Source organism: Salvia splendens, chromosome 1 (genome assembly GCF_004379255.2).
Source record: "Salvia splendens isolate huo1 chromosome 1, SspV2, whole genome shotgun sequence".
Lineage (NCBI taxonomy): Eukaryota > Viridiplantae > Streptophyta > Magnoliopsida > Lamiales > Lamiaceae > Salvia > Salvia splendens.
This window is the reverse complement of record NC_056032.1, coordinates 4849560-4875353: the sequence shown is the minus strand read 5'-3', so window position 1 is coordinate 4875353 and position 25794 is coordinate 4849560. Positions and strand designations below refer to the sequence as shown.

Here is a 25794-nt window from a genome sequence, read left to right as displayed (position 1 = left end):
CAGTTATTTTAATAAAATAAAGAGTCTGCTCAACATTATTCTCTCTCTTACTTTATCATTTCTTCACTTTAACTATTTATTATGAGTTTTAAAAAATGAGTGTGCAAAAGTGACCGGGACTCCTAAAGTGGGACAGAGGGAGTAGTACTTATTTTATAAAAATTCCATAATTTAAATAATTCAAATACCTTAAAAAAGTATTACTACATACTCAAAAATAATCAAAATTTAATAATCTATTGTAATAATTACTACTAGTACTTCTCTAAACGTGTTTTTTTTAGTTGTATAATGAATTACTTGTGCACCATATAATTAATACTTCCTTCATCCTCCAATGTGTATCCCACTTTGATCGTACGGACTTTAAGAAATGTAAAAGAAAGTGGTTGAAAAAATTAGTGGTGTGTAAATCTTATAATAAAATGTGAATGGAATTGAGTTAGTAGAATGTAAAGTCAATTACCAAAAATAGTAAAACTGAAATATAATACTCCCTCCGTCCGCGAAGAGGAGTCCTATTTTTCCATTTTAGGGTCCCGCATTCCACTAACTGATTCTACTCACATTTCATTTAAAACTAATATATATAAGTGGAACTCATAGTTGATACGGACCCCATTCAGGAGCAACCGGACGTTCATGAACAACCGCCACCGCAGCCAGCGGAGGAGCTGGGCCGTGGGGAAGGGGAGGCGGCAGAGACGACGGCGGGCCCGGTAGCGGAGAAGCAGCCATCGATCGCGACGACAAGGCCAAAGCGAACCCGTCACCCACCAGACTTGTTGGGCGACTACGTCTCCAAATGATGTTAGGAATAGTCTTTTTATTTTTGGTTATTTATTTATTATTTTTGGATATTATCTATTTTTGATTATTTAATTTCCGTAAAAGAGTCGAGCGTAATTATGAGCTCCGTTTCGGATTTTCTTTGTTGGTTCTTTCCCGAGATGAACTAGGATAGGAGTCGAACCAACCCTAGGGTCCTTAGTCTATAAATAGGGCCATGTTCATACGTGAGATTTATGAATAAGAATATTAATCTTTTGCCCAAACAACGTATTGAGAATTCTCTTTTAAAGATCTCGCGCTGCCCGACGGAGAGGAATTCCCGCGCACAGCCGGTTCTTGCTACCGCCGATCCTTCGTTAGGACGCCGGTGAAACAGGATACGACGTAGGGTCGTATCATCTGGTGCTTTCATCCAGTACTCATGAAGCGATACAACAATAACGGCAAGGCCGTGTGGGGCTCAAGCCGTCAGGAATCTTACCCACTAAACAGATTCGGTGGACGCGTTCAGCAGCCGGGTGCCGGTCGCGACGCCACCGTGTACCCGCGACCGCAGTTTGAAGATAATGAATTCGAGAGTCGGTTCGGGAACGACTCACGCCCGGAGGATACGATAGGTCAGAAACTAGACCGAATGATGGAGAAGATCGATAATTTGGAAGCATGTAGAAGCGAGACCGATCGCCGCCGCGATCAACACGATCCTGCGAACGGCCGCGATCCGGACCCACCATTAGGGTTCGACGATGGTGATGATTGGGGCGATGAGGGTTCTCACCGTCGTACTCCGGGGGAGCGGGAATATCACCCGCGGAACCCTACCCGTTTTTCGCGTGAGGGCCCATGGGTAGAGCATGGTCGTCGGGATGACCGAGGGCGCGCGGGGGGCTGGAATCCGCCAGGTGGCCTAAACCACCGTGGCAGGGGAGGCGGGCTGGACCAACAATTTGAGAGACCAACCTCGTGTTGGGATCCCCCCAACGATTCCAATCAGCCACGACGGGGTTCGACAAACCGGACCGTGTGAAGATGCAGGCACCCCGTTTCGATGGTTCAGATGCAACGAATTGGGTGTCCAGGGTTCACTATTACTTTGACCACCTGATGTTGCCGGAGGCACAGCGTCTACATTATGCAGTGATGTTGTTTGACCCCCCAGCTTCGGAGTGGGTGTTTAATTATTGTGCGAATACCAACTTCGTAACATGGCAGGATTTTTTGGAGGATGTACGACACCGGTTTGATAGCCAGAGTTTTAAAAATTATTACGGCCTGATCGCCAAGCTAACTCAAACGGGTACGGTGGAGGAGTACCATGACACCTTCGAGAAGTATCTAAACAGGGTTAGGGGAGTATCCGAGTCGGACCTCTTTACCTTATTTGTGGCTAGTCTTAAGCCGGAATTTCAGGAGCGGCTGAGACTCCATCGGCCGCCCTCCCTAGCCGCGGCAATGGCCCTCACGTTGGAGTTTGCGGACTCCCAGGCGGACAGGCCGCCGCGTCGGCCTTGGCAAAACCGTGACAACCGCACCGCACCGGCGTTCCCCGGTACCCATCCGCCACCACGAGCTGCGACGGGTACGGGGCCATCGCAAGGGAGTTCGGGTAGAGCGCCAGAGCAGCAGCGCCCGGGGGTGATTCGGGTGTCTCAGGCGGAAAAAGCGGAGCGCTCCCGCCTGGGCTTGTGTTGGCATTGCCTCGACAAATGGGTCATAGGGCACGTGTGCAAACAGCGTCTCCTATGTTATGCGGACGAGGACGATGTGGGGGACGAGGGTGGTCCCGGGACTGATATTGGGGATGACTATGAACCAAAGGAGGTCGCTTATGTGAACGCCCTGCATGGAGGTCGGTGATCTCGGCCGTTGCGTGTCGAGGGAACGATTCAGGGACGCGATGTGAGTGTACTGATCGATACGGGGAGTGATCGAGACTTCCTACACCCCGAGATAGCAAAATCATTGCATCTTCCCCTATCCCCGATTCGACCTTTTCGGGTAATTGTGGGGAATGGCGAGGCTCTTTTATGCTCCCATGTGTCGCGCCAGACGAAGTTGGAAATGCAGGGTACGACGTTTTTGGTGGATCTACACATTCTGCCTGTACACGGAGCGGACGTGATTCACGGAATGGATTGGCTGGAATCCCTAGGAAAGGTGGCTGCAGATTTCGCAGGCAAGACCCTGGAGTTCCAACAGGGGGACGAGACGGTAGTCCTGAAGGGAATCGTGACACCCCCCCGTCTCATCGATCGACAATTTGTATCCATGCTGTCGTCCTCAGGTGACGACGTGGACTTATTCGAAGTAGTGTTGCTCCGCCTCGACGAGGAGGACACGGAACCGGCACGTCAGGAGGAGTTCCCCGCGGACCTGCCGCCGGCTGTCTTGGCAGTTTTGGAGAAATTCAAAGGGGTCTTCGGCACGCCAGTAGGGATGCCGCCGATTCGACCCTTTGACCATCGCGTGCACCTTTTGCCGGGGACCCAACCGGTGAACGTGCGTCCGTACAGATACCCTTACTTCCAGAAAAATGAGATCGAGCGACAGGTCAAGGACATGCTTGATCAAGGGATTATTCAGCGAAGCAACAGCCCGTTTTCGTCACCAGTGCTCCTTATCCGCAAGAAAGACGACACCTTCCGTTTCTGCATAGACTATCGTGCACTGAATACCGTCACGGTCCCGGACCATTTCCCTATACCCACGGCGGATGAGCTTTTTGATGAATTGGGCAAGGCGCGTGTGTTCACTAAGCTCGACTTGCGCTCGGGTTATCACCAGATCAAGATGCACGATGGGGACGTCTTTAAGACTGCTTTTCGAACCCATGACGGTCACTTCGAATTTCTAGTGATGTCGTTTGGGTTAACAAACGCACCTTCCACCTTTCAAGCAGCAATGAACTCTATTTTTCAGCCCATGTTGCGAAAGTTTGTAATAGTGTTTTTTGACGACATCTTGGTGTATAGCCCATCGTTGGAGACTCATGGTGATCACTTGTCGGCCGTCCTCAACATTTTACAGGAGCACAGCTTCTACGTTAAATTATCCAAATGCTCTTTCTGCAGCCCCTCCGTCGAGTATTTGGGCCACTTAATCGGCGACGGAACCCTGAAGGCCGACCCCAACAAGATTAGTGCTATGACAGCCTGGCCTAAACCAAAGAATGTGAAGCAACTACGTGGATTTCTGGGCCTCACCGGGTACTACCGTCGTTTCATCGCCGGGTACGCCAAGATTGCGGCACCTTTGACGGAGTTATTAAAAAAAGAGGCTTTTGCATGGACCCCGGCAGCAGATTCCAGTTTCTTAGATCTGAAAGGCGCCATGACTACAGCGCCTGTTCTTCGGCTACCAGACTTCGAGCAGCCTTTTTGCATAGAGACGGACGCCTCGGATACAGGGGTGGGCGCGGTTTTGCTACAAGATGAGCACCCAATCGCGTTTTTCAGTAAGAAACTTGGCCCTCGACGCCGCGTCGCGTCTACATATCACAAGGAGTTGTACGCTGTAGTAGAGGCAGTGCAGAAATGGCGTCAATACCTTCTAGGGAGGGAGTTCATTATTCGAAGCGACCAAAAGAGTTTGAAGGAATTGCTCCAACAGGTTGTGCAAACCCCGGACCAACAACTTTATGTGCGCAAACTCATGGGGTATAAGTTCGCTATTGAATACAAGAAAGGAAGTGAAAATCGAGTAGTTGATGCACTGTCAAGACGCGAGGCCGCCGACCAGTCCAACCCACGGGATGACACGGCAACGGAGGGGGGTGACGGCTTCGGTCCCGCCCAGGATAGCGCGCTTCTGGCAGCCGCGGCGCACCCCATTCCCCATTTATTAGATGTGCTTCGTCAGGAGACAGCGTCGTCCCCAGAGATGCGAGAAATCACGGCCGAGATCAGAAAGGGACAGGCACCGCCGCATTTATCTTGGGTGGACGGTTTGGTATACTACAACCGACGCATATTTGTGAGCTCTCGTTCCTCAACCCGGATTTCGATTCTGACCGAATATCATAGTTCGCAATCGGCGGGACACCCGGGAGTTGAGCGCACGCTGCGCCGCGTAGCGGCGGGCTTTTACTGGCCCAACATGAAGAAAGAGGTGAAGAAGTTCGTGGAGGCCTGTTTCGTGTGTCAGACGACAAAATACTCAACTCAGAAGCCGGCTGGGTTGCTGCAACCACTACCAATTCCGTCCCAGGTTTGGGAGGACGTCTCTATGGATTTTATTACAGGCTTGCCGCAATCTCGGGGCTACACGGTAGTCATGGTAGTTGTAGATCGTTTGTCTAAATATGCGCATTTCGCGCCATTGCCAACGAGATTCGATGCTTTGAGGGTGGCGCATCTGTTTATCAACACAGTCGTCCGTCATCACGGTTTTCCAAAAACGTTGGTCTACGACAGGGACTCGGTGTTCTTGAACAAATGTTGGGAGGAGTTGATGCGCCTTAGTGGCACAAAATTGAATTTCTCGACCGCCTACCATCCGCAGTCAGACGGTCAGACGGAGGTACGGAACAGGGGGCTAGAGCAATATTTACGCGCCTATACTGCCGATCGGCCAGCCAAATGGGCGAACTTTCTCCCGTGGGCCGAACTCGCATTGAATTGTTTCCATCACGAGGGGTTGGGCATGTCTCCTTATAAAGCCCTTTACGGTCGAGAACCGCCCAGTTTGATCTTTGCGCCACCCTCGGCGGCAACACCACCCTCGGCGGCGGAAATCATTCGTCAACGGGGGGAGCTTTTGGTGGAGTTACGCAGGAATTTGGAACGCGCCCAACAGCGTATGCGCGACACAGCCAACAGGCACCGCCGACACTTGGAATTTGAGGCAGGCGACTTGGTTCTTTTGAAGCTCCAGCCATATAGGCAGCATTCGGTGGCTCACCCCCAATCGGCTAAGCTGGCAAGACGTTACTATGGCCCGTTTGAAGTATTGGAACGTATTGGGCAGGTCGCGTATCGATTGCGGTTGCCGGAGGGGAGTCGAATTCACAATGTGTTCCATGTTGGCCTCCTCCGGAAGTTTGTGGCTGGGAATGACGGCGAGGTAGCCATGGATCTGCCGTCGGAGTTCTTCGGGGACAGACCGGTTGTATATCCGGTACGGGTGTTGGACAGGAGAATGTTATGGCACGACGGGAAGTCCATGGAGCACGTCTTGGTGCGTTGGTCGGATGGTACGGATTCGCCGACTTGGGAACCGTTAGAACTGGTGCAGCGTCGGTTTCCCAATGTGCTCCTTGAGGACAAGGAGGTCGTTATGGAGGGGGGGTTGATACGGACCCCATTCAGGAGCAACCGGACGTTCATGAACAACCGCCACCGCAGCCAGCGGAGGAGCTGGGCCGTGGGGAAGGGGAGGCGGCAGAGACGACGGCGGGCCCGGTAGCGGAGAAGCAGCCATCGATCGCGACGACAAGGCCAAAGCGAACCCGTCGCCCACCAGACTTGTTGGGCGACTACGTCTCCAAATGATGTTAGGAATAGTTTTTTATTTTTGGTTATTTATTTATTATTTTTGGATATTATCTATTTTTGATTATTTAATTTCCGTAAAAGAGTCGAGCGTAATTATGAGCTCCGTTTCGGGTTTTCTTTGTTGGTTCTTTCCCGAGATGAACTAGGATAGGAGTCGAACCAATCCTAGGGTCCTTAGTCTATAAATACGTGAGATTTATGAATAAGAATATTAATCTTTTGCCCAAACAACGTATTGAGAATTCTCTTTTAAAGATCTCGCGCTGCCCGACGGAGAGGAATTCCCGCGCACAGCCGGTTCTTGCTACCGCCGATCCTTCGTTAGGACGCCGGTGAAACAGGATACGACGTAGGGTCGTATCAATAGTCCACTAACTTTTTTTCACCAACTTTTCTTAACATTTCTTAAAACCCGTGCCATCAAGAAATGAGACTCCTGATGATAGACGGAAGGGAGTAATTAATAAAAGACATACTAATATAAAAAAATGGAATATAATGGCAATAGGAGACGGAGAGAAGAGTATTATTCGTTTAACTAATCAATAAAAACATGTAGTATATAGCTAGGCTAACATACAAATCCATAACTAACCTAATATTAATAGAATTAATAAGGTTATTTCTTACTACTGTCTTTTTTCCTTCCTTCCGCGGTCTGCTTCTGCGTGTTCATTTTCTATAGGTTTTTCTATGTTTTTTCTTCTTGTATTTCTATTTCCCTTCCTTTTCTTTTGTTACTTGATAAAATTAATGAAAAGATTTGTATTTGAATATAATAAATTATAATTTAGAAAGTGATTTAAAATTGTTTTTTAGTGTAAAATTGAGATAGTCTTGCAAAACTTAAAATGCATTAGATAAATACCTCCAGAGTTACTGCAAATCAATCTTAATATAGATTTTTAGATTACATATCTTCCTCCATCCCACTGAAAATTACCCAATTTTGTGTGTATAGTGTGTGTAGTGTATGAAATATGTGTAGTGTGTGAAATGTGTATAGTGTGAAATGTGTATAGTGTGTGTAGTGTGTGAAGTGCGTGTAGTGTGTGAACTGTGTGAACTGTGTGAAATGTGTGAATTGTGTGAAGTGTGTGTAGTGTGTGAAGTGTGTGTGTGGATTTTTCAATTATTAAAAATTTTAAAATTTTAATTTTATTATAAAATTGTGATGATATTAAATTTAAATATAATATAAAATAATATTTATATAATTTTGTTAAAATTTAAAATAAGAAGAAAGGAAAATGGAATGACCATTCATTAGCTAAATAGATGGAATGGAGGTAAGAATGTCATTCCATTCCCTCGTTCCATCACATCATACTAAGAAGGGCCTAAGTAGTTCAAAAAGAGAGCTCGGATTAGTAGTATTACAAAAATCTCGATTACTTTTGGGAAAACAATTTGTTGGGCTCTTCTAGCTGGCGATCATGATATAAAGGCCCAAATATAATATTGCTTTTTTTTCGGAATATGTGTGTGCATGCATGAACATTTTCTCTCACATATATAGGACATTGTTGGAAAAAATGGTTTTGAGTTTTAGAACTTTTACTCAATTTTGGAATTAGTTTTGAGCTTGTTTAATTCTCAGATAATTTAGTGATTATAAATTTAAGTTTACATAAATATGTGAATTGGAAATTATTCAACGTGCATGGAGCAATTTTCTCCAAACAAATTTTCGATAAATAAAAAAATGATATGCTAAAGTTGTGTGATCAAACCTAGATAATTATTCTAAATTAAAATAAAATTATTTTAATAATAATAATTATAAAACCAAAATAATAATAACAATAAACAAACACAAAGTAACATAGACCTAGTTTTCTAGTTCATATAGGGAACACATTTATTTATACATAGTCACATATTCGTACATATATAATCTATATTTGTCGATCGACTCATAGTTTAGTGGGAATTGCTTTGAGAGGTACTGCCTTTTGAAGCGTAATTCCGAAATTCTCATTCATGTCCATTTCTTCTGGCTTCGTATTTTCCAGTTTCCACTCATAATTTCCCACAAATGTCACCAACATCTGATGCACCATCCGATCAGCCAACGGCAACCCGGGGCAGATTCTTCTTCCCGCGCCAAATGGAATCAGCTCGAAATCTCTGCCCTTAAAATCTACGCTGCCATTCTCGTTTAAGAATCTCTCCGGCAAGAATTCATTTGGATTCTTCCAGATATTGGAATCTCTGCCACTCGCCCACACATTGATGAGAATCTGGGCATTTTCTGGTACGATGTAGCCGTTTATTTCCACATCGCAATTGGCTTTGTGGGGTACTAGTAAAGGGGCAGCAGGGTGTAGCCTGAAGTTTTCTTTCACCACTGCTTGCAGATATGGCAGCGATGTGATGTCTGATTCTTCGACTTGTTGCTTCCCATTTTCAGACATGAAGCTCCTTATTTCGCTTCTGAGCTTGGCCATTTTTTGAGGGTTGCGTATTAGTTCTGTCATCGCCCATTCCACTGTTCCTGAAGTCGTGTCGGTTCCAGCTACGAATAGATCCTGAAGACCATTGTTGTTAAGTCAATAATTCATGCTTGTTAATTGAGTCATTTTTCTAAATTTGGAAAGTTCCAAGATAATTGAATCATTTCTATTTTTGACAAAAAGTAACTCTCTCTTTTACCTTATTCTTTCTTCATTTATCTTACTTTATTCACCATTCATTTAATACATTATTCTTAAACTTCGTGCCAAAGAGAAATGTCTCAATTAATAAGGAACAGAAGAAGTAAAAAGGAAGAAGTTTGGACACAGACGTAACATATGAAAGAGAAATATATAGTTTGAGATGATTACGTCAAACAAATTGTTCTTAAACAAGTAATTTCGTGATGCCAAAGTTATATGAGAATGACCAACGAAGAGAAAATGGTTAGAAAGTTTGAAGAAACCCTAGTTTCTCAGAGCCCAGTTTACAATTTCACAGTATTTAGAGGCTCTAGACGACTTCAAATTAAAAAAAATGAAAGTTGAAAAAAAATCGGAAAATTGTAATTTGGTTTTTGCCCCTCAAACCGCCTAGGGTGTCCGAAATCCACCACTTTCATATTCAGTGTGAATTTCAAGATATTTCGAATTACTGAATTTTTAAGGCAAAACAGAGTGATTTATAGAAATTGGCATTCATTGTTCAAAATAATAAGACAAAAGAGGAATTCAAGCAATTTACTCCATACACACCAAAATAAGTACCAAAAACATCTAGACACTAACACAAGTACGTAACATGTGAACATACAATTCAAAATGCTTACCAAACAAATTATTATTCTCAAGCAAATTTTAATGCTATAACGTCTTAAGAGAAACTAACTGAAATACGTAATGTAAGTTTAAAAAAAACCATAATCTCACATATTTCCATTTAATCTTAAAATCAAAGCTGCTTCTACAAAATGTTACCAAATTCTGAAAAAAAATTGTAAAGTATTACTTGAAAATAAGTTGCCCTTTAAAACGATCTCAGATGGCGAAAAAAACACGTGATCTCTGATGACCGAAATTCGCATGCTAGATTTTCCGAACAAAACTGTGAAATTTATTTCATAAGAAATACTCCCTCTGTCCCGGATAATTTGTCCCATTTTTCCATTTCGGTCCGTTCCACATAATTTGTCTCATTTCACTTTTACCATTCATACTTATATTTTATTATAAAATTATTATATAAAAGTATAACTCACATTCAACTCACTTTTTCAACTCACTTTTTCATTATATTTCTTAAAAACTCGTGCCCAGTCAAAGTGAGACGAATTATCCGGGACAGAGGGAGTATTATTTGTGAGGAGGCGTACCAGAAGGAGATGTCTTATGTCATCTCGGCTAAGTTGAGCTTCATCTCGTCGGTTGATCTCAAGAAGCGCTTCCACCAAATCGCGTTTGTCGCCCCCCGATTTCAGTTTCTCGTCTATTATCTCATCCAATTTCGCAAACAGCTTCCCATAATTAAACTCCGCCGCCTTAAAAATCCTCTGCGGATCCGCTGGTTTCAGCAGCGGAAAATAATCAGCCAGATTAGGGCTTCCGACGGATTTCATGACGCCCCACACCACCTCCTTCATCTCCTGCGACGACTCCGAATCGAACCGCGCGAACTCCACCGAGAACAGCGACGCTGACATCAGATTCAGCGCCGTCGTGAACGCGGCATCTCCTACGTTTACGGCGACGCCGCGGTCGCAGCGCTCCGCCACAAAGTCGCGCAGCTTATGCAGCTTCTCTCTCCTCAGACCCTCGCTCGAGTCCAGACGCGGAGCCGAAAACATCTGCTCTCTGCATATCTTCCGCAGCTTCCGCCACTGGCTTCCGACGGGAAGCCACGCTACGGAGAACTCGTGGTGGCGGAGGGCTTTGGAAGCGGACGGGATGGTTCGGTTGGAGAAGGAAGAGTCGTGTTTTTGAAGCACGAGTTTTGCGGTTTCTGCTGAGGAGATTACTACGGTGGTGATGCTGCCCAGCTTGAGCGACATCACGGGCCCGTATTTTTGGGAGAGCTTGGCGAGGGAGCGATGGGGTTTGGGCCCGAGATGGAGGATGTTGCCGATGATAGGAGGCCCGTACGGGCCTGGAGGGAGTTTGGATGATTTTCGGGCCCGAGAATTTGATGTTAGAATCAGTATGCATATCCATGCAATGGATGCTACAAAGATCAAAGATGTTAGTAAATCCATGAGAAAATTGAAGTTCGCTCTTTAGTCGAAAAATTGATGAGTATTGTTAATTTGTTATAAAACTTTTCTATATAAATAGAAATAAACTGAAGTCCAAAATTGATTTTTTTATGGAGTACTACTTTTTGATAAACAAATAAAAATTGATTTGGATTTGTGCTTCCCATTTCAAGTCTATCATTTTGGAATAATATCTGTACGGCTTCTTCACTTATTTTAATTACTAGTACTACATCAAAAATCAATTATTGTTCACATTTTTTCTTGTCATAGTAACTGAAACAATGTCAGCACTTCACATATCATTCTTACTATCCAAGAATTTTATACTACAAAATAATAGTGAGAATAATACAAATGTAGCTAGCTAGAGGCCTTATATATATATATATATATATATATAGGGATGTATTCATTTCCTTTTCCTATATTTCCTCCTTTTTCCTTCTTAATATCAGCCATTAGATTAGAGAAATAGACGGTCAATATCAACATTGGGTAATTAATCTCGTGTTGCATTATTTGTCCTATTTTGTGCATTATGAGGGTACAATAGTAATCTAATAATGGCTGGAACATTAATAATGAATTGTAAACCGCTACGAATAATGCACCACATGGAAACGAGTAATGCATACAATTGACTATATAATGCACAATTTGTGAACTGTAATGCATACGAACAAGATGTGCTGTGTTATGATGTTTGACACACGTTTCTTGTTTCCCCTAAGGGTTTAATAAGCTTAGGGGCTAGGGGATAGTACGTACGCATGAATAACAAATTATAAAACGATACGAATAATTCACCAACTTGTCACGAGTAATGGATGTGATTAACTATATAATGCACAATATGTGAACTGCAATGCATACGAATAAGATGTACCATGTTATGATGTTTGACACACGTTTATTGTTTCCCCTAAGGGTTTAATAAACTTATGGGCTAGGGTATAGTACGTAGACACGTATGTAATCTTCACATGGTAACGAGTAATGGATATAATTGACTATATAATGCACAATTTGTGAACTGCAATGCATACGGAAAAGATGTGCTGTGTTATGATGTTTGACACACGTTTCTTGTTTCCTCTAAGGATTTAATAAGCTTAGGGGCTAGGGTATAGTACGTACGCATTAATAACAAATTATAAAACGATACGAATAATTCACCAAATTGTCACGAGTAATGGATGTTATTAACTATATAATGCACAATATGTGAACTGCAATGCATACGAATAAGATGTACCATGTTATTATGTTTGACACACGTTTCTTGTTTCCCCTAAGGGTTAAATAAGCTTAGGGGCTAGGGTATAGTACCTAAACCAAATAATGTACATACGTATATTCCAATAACAACAATTTGTTAGTAATGTTTACGTACTATACCCTAGCCCCTAAGCTTATTAAACCCTTATGAGAAAAAAGAAACGTGTGTCAAACATCATAACATGGTACATCTTATTCGTATGCATTGCAGTTCACATATTGTGCATTATATAGTTAATAACATCCATTACTCGTGACAATTTGGTGAATTATTCGTATCGTTTTATAATTTGTTATTAATGCGTACGTACTATACCCTAGCCCCTAAGCTTATTAAACCCTTAGGGGAGACAAGAAACGTGTGTCAAACATCATAACACAACACATCTTATTCGTATGCATTGCAGTTCACATATTGTGCATTATATAGTTAATAACATCCATTACTCGTGACAATTTGGTGAATTATTCGTATCGTTTTATAATTTGTTATTAATGCGTACGTACTATACCCTAGCCCCTAAGCTTATTAAATCCTTAGAGGAAACAAGAAACGTGTGTCAAACATCATAACACAGCACATCTTTTCCGTATGCATTGCAGTTCACAAATTGTGCATTATATAGTCAATTATATCCATTACTCGTTACCATGTGGTGCAGTATTCGTAGCGGTTTACAATTCATTATTAATGTGTACGTACTAAACCCTAGCCCCTAAACTTATTAAACCCTCAGGAGAAATAAGGACCGTGTGCCAAACAGTGAAACATTGTAGTTCACTTATTGTGCATTATATAGTCAATTATATGCATTACTCGTGACCATGTGGTGCATTATTCGTAGATACCAAAATGTGGCAGTTCCTTTTCCGTCAAATGTCAATAATAACCCTGTAATGCATACAACCATCTTCTATAATGCAACACGGAACCAGTTTTAAAGAATCAATCTGATCCGTTGATGCATTAGATCTAACGCGTAATATTAAGAAGGAAAAAGGATCTAAGATGTGAAAAGGAGAATAATGCTCCTATATATATATATATATATATATATATATATATATATATATTTTGATGGCGCACATATTTTATTTTAAAAAATAAAATATAGTGAGAATAAAATAGAATGAGAAATAAAATAAAAGAAAAAGAAAGAATTAATTTTATAAAATAAATATGTTGTATTTTGCCAAAAAAATTCAAGAATTACGAAAGAAACAAATTCAACTACAGTGAAACATAATAGTAATGATGATACACTAGTTATGTTGTAGTGAGAGTACGTGATTTTTTGTTAGGACATAATCTTTGTTTTAATATTTAATTTAATATAAATAAAAATAGTTTCTTACTAAATTGTCGTAAAAGTATTTTACATCTCCTAAAAAAAGCAAAAGAGTAGAATTGATTTTTTTCAAACCCTTAGGTTTTTTAAACCGGGAGAGTACTATAATTAGTAGACATCCAATTCGACATGAAAATAACACGACTTAAAAAGGAATTAGTCAAAATATGGTTTATCTGGGATTATGGAGTACTATTGGTTATAAGAGCATTAGCAGTAGGGCGCTCTAAGGGAGGCCCTAAAGCCCGCCCTATGCACCGCCACGTTAGTATTTTATCCTCCTACCCTTCCACCTGCAGTGGGGAGCCCTATAAGCCGCCCTATAGGTTTCACTATTGTTTTGTTGATTAATTTTAAATGTTTTCAAATATGTCAATGCAAAATAATTAAAAATTATCACGATTAATTAAAAACGGCAAATCCTACATTGATTAAAAAAAAGTTTTACATGAGTTATAAATGAAAAAAAGTTGACTACTCTACAAAAGTCCCAACTTGAAGCGCAGCTCATCGATCATCCCCTGGAGGTATTCGGCTTTGGCCGGGTCCTGACATTGCATGAGGGCGTTGTGTGTGTCCAACAACGTCCTCCGGTTGGCGGCCGCTGCCAACTCCGCGTAGGCAAGTGCCGCCGGAGTCGGGGTCGGGATCGGCGATGGGGGGCGGCCGCGGCTTGCGAGGAGGATGTCGCCTTCGCCTTCCCCTTGTTCTTCGCAGCTTTGACGCCAATGAGACTTCGGGAAGACACCGGTGTGTCAGAACTCTCCTCCTCCTCGTACATCGTCCGGTTGAGGTCCACCGGATATGCGCCGCTTTCGCTGCTTGTGTAAGCACCGGTTCGGTGGTCCTCGTCAGGGTCTATACCCGGCCAACGTGCACCACCCCCAAACATCGTACTATTCGAACTTGGGTATTCACCGGAATCCATTTTATAGTGTAATTTGAGTGTGGAAAAGTGAATGGAAAGGTTACAAATGAAGGTGGGGTAGGGGGTATTTATATAAATAAATTTTTCAGAATTAAAAATAAATAAATAAATAAATAAATAAAAACGCGTTGCATCGTCCGCGTCGCCCACAGTGGGTGGCCGATGGCGCGGACGATGCCCTATCGTCCGCGGACGATGCATCGGGCATCGTCCGCGCACCCACAGTATCGTCCGTCCCATTACGGATGCTCTGACGATACAAATGAGACGTATAATTATAAAATGGAGTATATTGTAATCTTAGCATTGTAGAGATGGACCAAGATATATAGTTATAGGCAGAGCTTTTGAAAATAATAATTTAAATAAAATTAGAAATACAATCAAACTTGGAACGACATGATATTTTCCAAACCTTTAGATCCTTGAATGCATATATAATTCCATCATTCTAATTGGGATCAATTTTATGAGTGGTTTGGAGTTTTATATGAAAATATCTCATCGACTAGATATACCTATCTTTCAAAATAAAATATCTTCCCATGTAAAATATCTCTGAATGGATGTTTTCCTTTCAATGTCCATGCAGTCATTTTCATGAGGGCGGCTCCCCTGTATGTAGTGAAAACTGAAAACGCAGCACTATGCTGTGCCTCAGAAACGACAACGTTTTATGTTTACTTAGCTTTTTTTCCTTATTTAATAAACTATACAATTGGTACTAATAGTTAGCCAGCGATTCTTCATGATTAGATTTAAGTAATCGGGATCCTAAAACGACGCCGCATTCTTATATTTTGATGTTTCTTTTTCTTTACTATAGTTTTGTTTTTAAATATATAAAAAAAACTAAACTAAACTAAACGTAATTAGAGATTACAAAATTAGTAATTAAATTTGTCAAACAATGAAGTCAACTAATGTATTTTTAAAAACCCTTTGCAATTTTTTTATTTATATAGCAAAATATCAGTCCTGAGATTAAATTTGGTGATAGTACTTTGGAGAATAATTAAATTTATCAAACAATACAAGTCCATATGTTAGAATAGTGCAATTTTAAAAATCTATTGCAATTATTTTTTATTTATATAGTAAAATATTAGTCCTAAGATTTGGAGAGTAATTAAAGTGAGTAATTAAAGTTTGTCAAGAAATAGAAGTCCATATCGGTTCCCTTAATACTCTAATATAATCGGTCCTAATTCCATAATTTTTAATCTCAAATTATAGTTTAGTTTAGTTTTTTGGTATATTTAAAAAAATACTCCATCCGTTCTATAGTAGTAGTGGAGAAAAAGTAAAGAGAAGAAAGTAAGAGAGAGAGAAAAGAACTGTGTTGCCTTTTACTAAAAAAGAGAAATGACTCTACTACTATGGAACGTATCAAAATGGTAAAATCACTACAAAAAAAACGCTGGTTACCGACGTAATTACCTACGGAAGGAGATTCCCTCGGTGATTACCGACGAAATACCGAGGGAATACGCCGTCGGTAATATTTTGCCATTTGTTTAACTCTTATATTTTATTTTATTTTATTTTTAAACCGAACGAATAAGGTTATCAATTATTTTTCTTCTTTTTACCGATAGAAAGTGATCCATCGGTAATCTTATGTATTTACCATGGTGCTGTGTTTTCACTGCATAGCAGGGGATGCACCCCGTATTTTCACACCTTTTAAATGTTTTCACTATGTTCTTTATTAATTGACACCGTTTGACTTTAGAGCATCCACAACCGTGCTCTTGCCAATGAGCACAGTTGTGGGCCCGGTCCACTTTTTTTGGCCTGCTCTTAGGCAAGAGCACAACACCTACAGTCGTGCTCTTCCGCAAGGACGAGCACAAGGATCCCATCATTCTATTATTCAATTTAAATAAAACATTTATAATTCATTAAAAAACCGAAATAATTTAGATAGAGAGAAAGAGAAGGGGACGGTTGGTTACAGAGCCTGCCCCTCTTTGATGAGTTTAATTGGGCTAAGGAGTAAAGTGCATTAGTTGTTGGGCCACTCTAATTAAATTCATATGTGGGCCAAGAGATTTATTGTTTGGGCCAAGTTAGTTAATAAAAGGATAAGGTAAGTGGGTTGCCTAAATAAGATGTTGGGGCTGGAGTATTTAATCGAAGGTTGTGGTGAGTTTATGTTCTAACTGGGCCGAGCAGTGGAGCACTAAGGGAAATCGAAAGAAAAAGAGGGCGACGTTCCAGAGTCACAGATTAATCAAGTTTACGAAGGAAATGCTATTAATTAAATTTTCCGATTTAATTAACATGCAAGTTTCTAAAAAAATTTCAGGCAATGAACGAAGGATAAAAGAAATATGATAGGGGCATGCATTCCTATAAGTATGTGAATTTCTCGAGTCTTATTAGCACCTTGTTTGTTTTCAAAAGGCTATCTTCGCGAGTTAAGGGTGGAGTCAGGAAAATCCAAGTTAAGGAGTTTTAAGCGAACGAGGTGGGCTTTCTGTTAAGATATGATTGTGGACTTTCGAACTAAGATATTTTTAAGGCTTTCTGTTTAAAGTATGTTTACACTTTTTATGAAAAGTATTTTCGTGTGCTCCTATTTAAGATGTGATGTTAAGTGCGAGCTTGCTATTTAATGTGAAGTATTATGAAAAATGCTACTTGCTTGATGTTATTACATGATATTATGTGTTGCTTTACGAGTGCTTATGAAGTGTAGCTTTTGTTGAAGTTTTGAGTTCGGCTTTGACCAATAGAAATGAGTTTGTTCCAAATATATTTACGAGGAAATAAGAGTTTTGAAAGATTTGAGTTCGGCCTTGACCGATAGAAATGAGTTTGTTCCAAATATGTTTACGAGGAAAATGAAGTATTGAAGGTTATGTGTTCGGCTTTTGATAAAAGAAAAATGAGTTTGTTCCAAATATGTTTACGAGGTAAATAAAGTTGTGAAAGTTATGTCAAGCCATGTTTTGTTTTGAACTTTGCCTATCTGATATACTATCAAGGCAATGTCCCTACTAGACCAGGAGTTTCAGTTTTGTGAATTCGGGTTTGTAAGTGGGATGAGCCCATACATTCCGGTTCACCAGGAGTTTCGTGAATGTTGTTCACTAGGAGGTTAGTGGGCGTGTGTTCCCCATGAGTTAGTCAGATACGGCATAAGTTATAGGAAAATAGATCGACAAATCGCTTTTCAAAAAGGAAAAAGGAAAAAGGAAAATGTTTTAGTGTTCTCGGACCTTTTCCTAAAACCCCGAGTTCACTCAAAGAGTGGCTTGACAAAACTAGTTTTTCAGTAAAATATATTTCGGCACGTGTCCACTGAGTACACCAAGTATTCGGCCCTGCATATGTTTTAAAAATGTGCAGGTTGAGCAGTGATGACGGCGGGCGGTGTTGAGCATAGACGATGAAGATCCTTCGATAGAATAGTACTCGGATGCGACGTGTCTCCATACACGACGTTATCTGCTCTTGACTCTTCCGCTGCAATGTAAAAGTCGAGTTTGCGCTCTTTGTATCGTGCACTATGATATATATTATTTGAGTTATTTCGGTTCAAGTTTCAGTTGTGCCACAGTTTTCCCCTTTCTTCCCCGCTTCTTTCATCCTCCCCTAGTCGCGATCAACCGGGCTTTCTATCCTTAGAAAGTGCGGTCGTGACAGAGAATGAGCTGCTACAAATTAAGTTATAACGAAGACTCTTATCTTAAGATTCAAAAATCAGAAATGATATATGCAAATAAATCACCATTAAAGACTCTCAAATGAAGACCACCACACCAATCTAGGGCTGGCAAAATATACCGAAATACCGCACTTACCGTACCTAAAACCGAAAATACCGCATTTTCGATATACAGTATTTTTCGGTACGGTATGATACCTTACCGTTAGATTAAGGTACGGCAAAGGTATGGATTTTGCATATACCGCGGTATACCGCATCATACCGCATTATACCGCAATTACGGTATATACCGCAAAATCACGGTATATACCGTATATACCGTTAATAATTATATATATTTAATATAGTTATTATTTATAAAATTATAATATTTAATATAGTTATTATTTATAAAATTATAATATTTAATATAGTTATTATTTATAAAATTATAATATTTAATATATTTATTATTTATTTATATTTTCAAAACTAAAGAAAGATTAGTCATTAGAGGCGTAAAGCATTATTCATTTAATACATATGTGATGTAATTTTATATTTTGGACATTTTCTAGATAGATAAAATGTTATTTTCAATATTTTATAAATAAAACAGGTATGATTTGCGGTATACGCGGTATACCGCAATATCGGTAAGGTAAAGGTTTTCAAATATTGACATACCGAATATTCGGTATACCGCTTCGGTAAGGTATAGGTATGACATTTTCTCATACCGCAATTTGCGGTACGGTATGCGGTATGACATTTTCGGTGCGGTATACCGTACCGTGCCACCCCTACACCAATCAGATTCACATATAAACTAGTAATGTAAACTTAAACACATTTTTTGCAAAGAAAAAAAGCAGCAAAGTGATGACAATAACAGAGCAGCAACTACTGCTCTTTAACCATTTCAAAATAAGGTTTGGCAAGAGTACTACAAAAAATCCTCTAGAAATAGAGGAGGGATGACAATAATACTTGAATAATGTAGAACCATACCTTATTATTAGCTTTGCTGGTAATTGCTGCTCTCACCTCTATAAAACCAAAAGAAAGCTTTAGCAAAAAAAGGAAGATAGATATTTAGCAAAAAAGGTAATGAATTTTGTTGGATTAGGATATTGGTTTGTGAAGATGGCTTTTGTAATTTTGCAGCTTCTGGTGGTGAGATGGGGAATGAATATCAAGGGCTGTAGACTAACCTCTTCTTCAAAATGTCACATGAAATATACAATTGTGGTGAAGGGTGTGCTTCGATGATTAACCAACTCATATATGGCTTAACTATTTAACTAGTAGTAAATAAATAATGTTCAATTTGATTGGGAAAGTGGCGGCTGATCACAACCACAAATGGATCCACAAAGATCCAAATGATCAAGAAATCAACTTTCTATTTTCTATCTGCGTGGCACAACTCAGCTGATTCTGGGAATAAGTAAAATTACTAGCCTCACAGAGCATGTGGCAATCAAATCCTAGCGAACAAAACCCTCGAACCCTCAATCTCGAGACAGTAACACAATCAACCCTAGCTAACAATTACAATCAATTTGAACAAAAATTTGACAGATCTGCAAAAATGGAGATTTAAAAAAATTGAAACAAAATCAAGCACAACACAGGATGGTGATAAGAATAACAAATTTTCGATGCCCAATAATACCTGATTGATTGTAGTGAGACGAAGGAAGCTCCAGAGAAGGGGAGATTAGGGTTCCTGTCGCAGAGAGAGACGAGGGAGAGAGAGGGAGAATGAAATTGGTTTGGCCCGTTTTTTTGTTTTGACCCGGTTAGGATCCGCGTGTTTTTAATTTGACCCGTGGAATTGAGATGTTGGTTTTGGAATTCTTTATCTAAAATTTTGGAATTGAAATCATAGAATTCAAAATTTTAGAATTATAATTTAATTCCAAATCCACCTTTTTTCTGGTACCAAACAATAAAATTGGAATTCCATGGCTTGAATCCTGTGTACCAAACACAGCCTAAGAGTTCGCTAATAGTTCTGAATTTATTTGGAATTGATTTTACGATTTTTTTTGCTGTTAAACCGACTTATTAAAGTGAAGCATTGATAAAAAAAATTAGGAATTTTAATTATTGAGCCAGCCCCGTATATTTACGATCATTTCTATTCAGGTTGAAGATTAATTGTTGTGGACTAATTGGACTGGAATTTTATCTAAGTTATAAATTTTCGGTTTTAACTTTAGGCATTTGGTTTAGACTATCGGGCTACAAATAACAACAGTAACGTCATCTATTCAACAAAATTCCAGATTCGACCTCTGAATTTTTAATATTTTCGTTCACTCTAGACTACTATGTGTTCTTTCAACGTCGCTTAAAGGTATTATTCTCATAAACTATAAGATTCGACCTTTGAATATTTAAGGGTAAATTGCTTCAAAAGTCATGAACTTTGCCAAAAGTGTGGTTTTTCTCATCAATTTTAAAAGTTGCATGAAAAGTCATGAACTTTACCGGGTGTTGCAAATTTCCCATCCAACCCGATCCGGTAAATTTCCGGCGTAAACTAATCCTACATGGCTTGCCGGAGGCGTGATATGGCATATTTTCCGTTGACGGAGTCACAGATCGGGAATTGCAAACGGGAGTGGGAATCGCGAGCCCTAAATCGTGTGGTCGTTTAATTCAATCGAGCCCTAAGGCCATCCACAACGCTGTCTCTATACCGTCTCTTAAACCGTCTCTTAACTACTATTTGAGCACTATTTGAGGGCCCCACTGTCCTTTTTTCCTCCATCTCTTAACTAAGAGACGGAACCTGCAACGCTCCGTCTCTTAACCGTCTCTATACCGTCTCTTAATTACTATTCATTCAATTTAATTTATAATTTTTTTTAAAACCCAATTCAATTTAAACAAACACACTTTATTAAAATTAAAACAATATTACAACTTAACATTAAAAAAAACGAAGACATAATTAAAATTCTAAAAAAATAAAAATGACATAATTTAATCTTCTCCGCCAAAGTTTTCCCAAATGTGCTCAATTAGATCCTCTTGGAGTTGGGTGTGGGCGCTAGAGTCGCGTGTCCTTGCCCGAATAGCCAACCGTTCTTGTATAGATGAATGCGGCTTCCTCCGCCTCTCGTCGGACTGTTGGAGCACGTTTACTTCCGGGAGCGTCGTGGGGGTGGTGCGGCTTCCTCCGCCTCTCGTCGTCGATCTTCTTCGAGTGATTGTTCCATTAATTGGCGCATTTGCTCAAAAGGATCCATTTGTTTGAGTTGATTGAAGATGGAAATTGGAGTGATAGAGAGGATTTGAGAGGAATAGATGTGTGTTTGTGTTTGAAATGAGTATGGAATAGAATTATTTATAGAGAAAAAAAATTAAAAATTTAAAAAATGAAAATAAATATTTAACGGTAATATTACCGTTTGAAAAAAAAAAAATTTTATTAAAAATCGATTTTTTTTAAAAAAAAATGAATTATTGCGTCATCAGTGACGACGCCCACTCGCGGGCCAGCGAGTGGGCGTCACGCACGCATGGGGACGTGCCACGTGTCCCTGGCGCGTGGCGAGACAGCTCGTCTCGTGTCTCTCCGAGACGAGCTACGCGACGAGACGGTCGCGAGCTGGAGACGAGATGGGCGCTGCAATGCGTCTCGCGGGGGTCTCGTCTCTCCGAGACGAGACGCGAGCCCGGCGCGAGACGCGTTGTGGATGGTCTAAATCTCGAAATTTGGTTTAATTTAATTAAATCTGTATAAAATGACGTCTTTTTTAACAGTGCAAAACAACGCTGTTTTATGTACCGCCAGAAAAATATGCCATGTCACACCTCCGGCAAGCCATGTAGGATTAGTTAGCGCCGGAAATTTACCGGGTCGGTCGGACGGGAAATTTGCAACACCCGATAAAGTTCATGACTTTTCATGCAACTTTTAAAGTTGATGGGAAAAATCACACTTTTGGTAAAGTTCATGACTTTTGAAGCAATTTACCCCATATTTAATATTCTCATTCACTCTAGGCTGACTAGGCGTTCTTTCAACATTTGCTAAGAATCGTTTCGCATAGATTATATTCTTAAAAAATAATAATCACAGCATTCGTAATCTCATGAGTTATACTCCACTTTATATCAATTTACTTTCATAAATTGTGATCATATACAATTTTCCATGTTTCAGGAGCAGTTGACTTATTTCATACAATTAAACCAAATACATCAATTTAGCAAATGAAAATTAAATTGCTTTCTATATTTTTAATAGAGTAATTGAGAATGTATTATTGGTGAAGTTTGTTCGATTTGCATGATTATATCTCATGTTTAAATGTGTACTTATATTTGGTTTATAAGGTTGAATCTCACAGCTTAATCTTAAATAGATAATCATATGATAATGAGTTATAGCTATTCACTCAACTAAAAAATCCTACTACAATCTAATCCTAGATGTATCATATGATAATGGGTTATAACAACCAAACAACACCTTAGAGTATTACTATATTCTAAGCAGTGTTGTTAGGGTCGAGGGTCGCACCGGGTCGATAAGGTGAAAATTCGGGTCTCAGGTCGACAAGTCGATTGGGTCGAGAGACCCACTAATCTAGGCTAATTTTTTTACCTTTTAATATTAAATCAAATAAATATATTACTCTAATGTTTATAATATATCAAATAATATAAATGTAGTTGTAATTCATGTGAATAGAGATAAAGTGGAAAATAGAAATTATCAAAATATCAAAACAATTCATAAGTCATAAGTATAACACAAAATAAATAATTGAAACCATTGTTTGAAAATGTCAAAAGAAAGTTATATATCATCTTCACTTAGATGATAGTCATCTTCTTCTTCATCAAATTCTGCTCCAACCAAGTTTATATCTTCATTCTCTTCATCTTCATCTACAAGAATACGAGTAGACTTGGAGCTTGAGGCATGATCTCGAGTATTTGTGTTGCTTCTAGTATTGTGAGATGGCTCCAACACACCAGAAGCTCTACCAACATCTCTCCATCTGAGCGACTCATTTTGGAAGACAAAACCATCACCCCCTGCATCCTCATCCTCATCCTCCCCCTCCATCCTACCCATTAACCATTCATTACTATCGTCAATGTCACTTAGGAGTATAGGATCAGTGACGTTTTGTATGTTGAATCTTTGCTCAAGATCTCTGTTGTACTTCACAAACACTAAGTTGTTCAATCGTTCTTGTGCCAAACGATTCCTCTTTTTGCTATGAATCTGTAAATGAAAAGGTAAAAATAACATATATTAGCTTCTCACAAATATAAGCACAAATTTCAAGTCTTACATGTTGAAAAGTACTCCAATTCATCTCACAGCCAGTAGCACTACAAGTTAGGCTCAAGACTCGAATTGCAAAGTTTTGCAAATTTGGTGCCTTAGACCCATAATGTTTCCACCATTCAGCTGAAGAAAACAAGATAGAGAAATATTTAGTATATCATTTATCAATCAAATAAATAGTTTAATGAAAAATATGATAATATTTACCTGGTGCCATTTGATTTCTATGTCGAATAGCTAAAGGATTTCTGAAACAGGAAACAGCGTCCCGACACAAAGCCGTTTCCTTTTTCATGATCTGATCTTGCATATTTATGTCGGGAACCAGTTTTAGAATACACTCGTGCAAGCCTTCGATAACCTCTGAACAAGCCAAAATACATTTTCACATCTTTATAAAAGACTGCCAGATTCAAGTAATGACCTGCAGCATGCAATGGTTTGTGCAATTGATCATTCCATCTAGAGTCAATTACATTAAATGCTCTCTTATACTTGTCTTTGTTTCCTTTGAATGACTTGGAAATGGTCTCTTTACAACGATCCATAGCCTCATAAATATAACCCATCGCGGGCTTGCGCTCAGCATCAACCATTCTCAACACCTCAATAAGAGGAGAACCCAATTTGAGTGCATGGACAATATGTCTCCAATAAGCATCATTCAACACAGTAGTAGTTGCCTGTTTTCCGGATGCCTCTTTGTACCACTGACTAGTAGTCCATTCATCACTGGTGAACATTTTTCTGAGATTCTGCCGCTGGTTATGGATGGACCTCAAAGTGATGAAGGAAGTAGCAAATCTAGTGACTGCCGGCCTAAGTAACTCTCTCTTATTCGTATATCTTCTCATCATGTTCAGCACGCCCATCTTACTGTAAATATAACCGGTCAAAGCTATTGACTTTTTGATCACACCATGGATAAGCGGTATTTTACCAATATCTTCAAGCATCAAATCGATGCAATGTGCTGCACATGGAGACCAAAACAGTGAGGGTATCCTTACTTGCAGCGTCATTCCAACTTTCTTGTAATTGGAGGCATTATCCGTCACGATTTGGATCACATTCTTCTCTCCAGCATAATCAATCATCTCTTCGAACATTGCTACCAGAGCGTTTGCATCTTTTACAATGTCAGACACATCGACAGACTTGATGAAAATTGAACCTTTTGGCGAATTCACTAAGAAGTTGATAACTTCTTTATGAGAAACAAAATCACGCCACCCATCAGATATAATTGAACATCCATAAGTTGCCCAATCATCTCTATGCTCTTTTACGAGAGCACTCACACTCTCAACTTCTTTCTTCAGCAAAGGCACTCTCAGTTCATGATAACTCGGCGGCTTCATACCGGGACCATACTGTCCAACAGATTCAATGGCAATCTTAAAGCTTTCGTGCTTAGCAGCATTAAATGGTATTCCGGTTTCACAAAACCATTTAGCCAATTTAGTGCAAGCCCTGTCACGTAACTTTTTTCCCTGAACATCATTTATCGTCTGTTGTTTTCCCTTGCTCAATTTTTGTACTTGGACTCCTTTTGCTGTAACGCGGTCGCAATATACATCCAAAGCACCTTTCGTCCTCGGCTTCTTCGATTTAATTGTTGTATTACCAACATCATCCTCTTCGTCATCTCCAAAGGTTAAATCTTCAAAATCCTGCCTACCTTGTGATGCTGACGGAAGATCTTGATCCAGTTTAGCATCCTCTTTTTTCTTCATGAACTCTATAATCTCATCTCTCACATGTGATGGACATTTAGGGCATGCCGTGACATTTTTAAAACCACCGACCAAGTGTTCCTTGACCCTTCGAACCCCTGATGTTATATTCTTTGAGCAAAAATTACACGTAAATAAATATCTAGTCTTTGGATTTGAAGTAGCGTATTTTCTTGCAGGATCTTGAGCCATCTTATATTGACTGTGATAAAAAAATAATATACATGTTATGATGTATCGATAAGAAAGCATGCATTTACTACTAAAAAAACATTTGAGAGTGGATGGGACATGATCAATGGTGTTGAAGAATGCAGATATTCATCGTCACAAACATATGTTACTATGTCTTAGAAACTAAAACTCTCATTTTGACCAAAGAAAAACAACTAGCAAACTGCATTGTACAACAGACGATTTAGGCTTTAAGAAATTCTACAAGTACAACAGACGATAGTCATGATGAATCTATATTCCATAATTCAATAAAATATTACATGATCAATGATGTTCAAATAATTTTCGGCTGT

The 25794-nt window shown here is 39.8% G+C and overlaps 2 protein-coding genes and 1 long non-coding RNA gene across 3 annotated transcripts; all 3 read right to left on the bottom strand.

Annotated features, from left to right (window-relative positions):
- Positions 1-8049: 8049 nt before the first annotated feature.
- LOC121794394 (cytochrome P450 76T24-like) lies at positions 8050-11051 on the bottom strand. Its single transcript, XM_042192543.1, has 2 exons — positions 10114-11051; positions 8050-8815 (listed from the first exon to the last, which is right to left on the bottom strand). Exons 1-2 carry the CDS (start codon positions 10987-10989, stop codon positions 8201-8203), a joined length of 1491 nt encoding a protein of 496 aa, XP_042048477.1. The 5' UTR covers positions 10990-11051; the 3' UTR covers positions 8050-8200.
- Positions 11052-19085: 8034 nt separating this feature from the next.
- On the bottom strand, positions 19086-20170 carry LOC121797075. Its single transcript, XR_006049793.1, has 2 exons — positions 19884-20170; positions 19086-19254 (listed from the first exon to the last, which is right to left on the bottom strand). It is a non-coding gene; the product is annotated as an uncharacterized LOC121797075 (long non-coding RNA).
- Positions 20171-23858: 3688 nt separating this feature from the next.
- On the bottom strand, positions 23859-25264 carry LOC121757767. The gene is made up of 2 exons (XM_042153260.1): positions 24005-25264; positions 23859-23891 (listed from the first exon to the last, which is right to left on the bottom strand). Exons 1-2 carry the CDS (start codon positions 25262-25264, stop codon positions 23859-23861), a joined length of 1293 nt encoding a protein of 430 aa, XP_042009194.1.
- Positions 25265-25794: the final 530 nt, after the last annotated feature.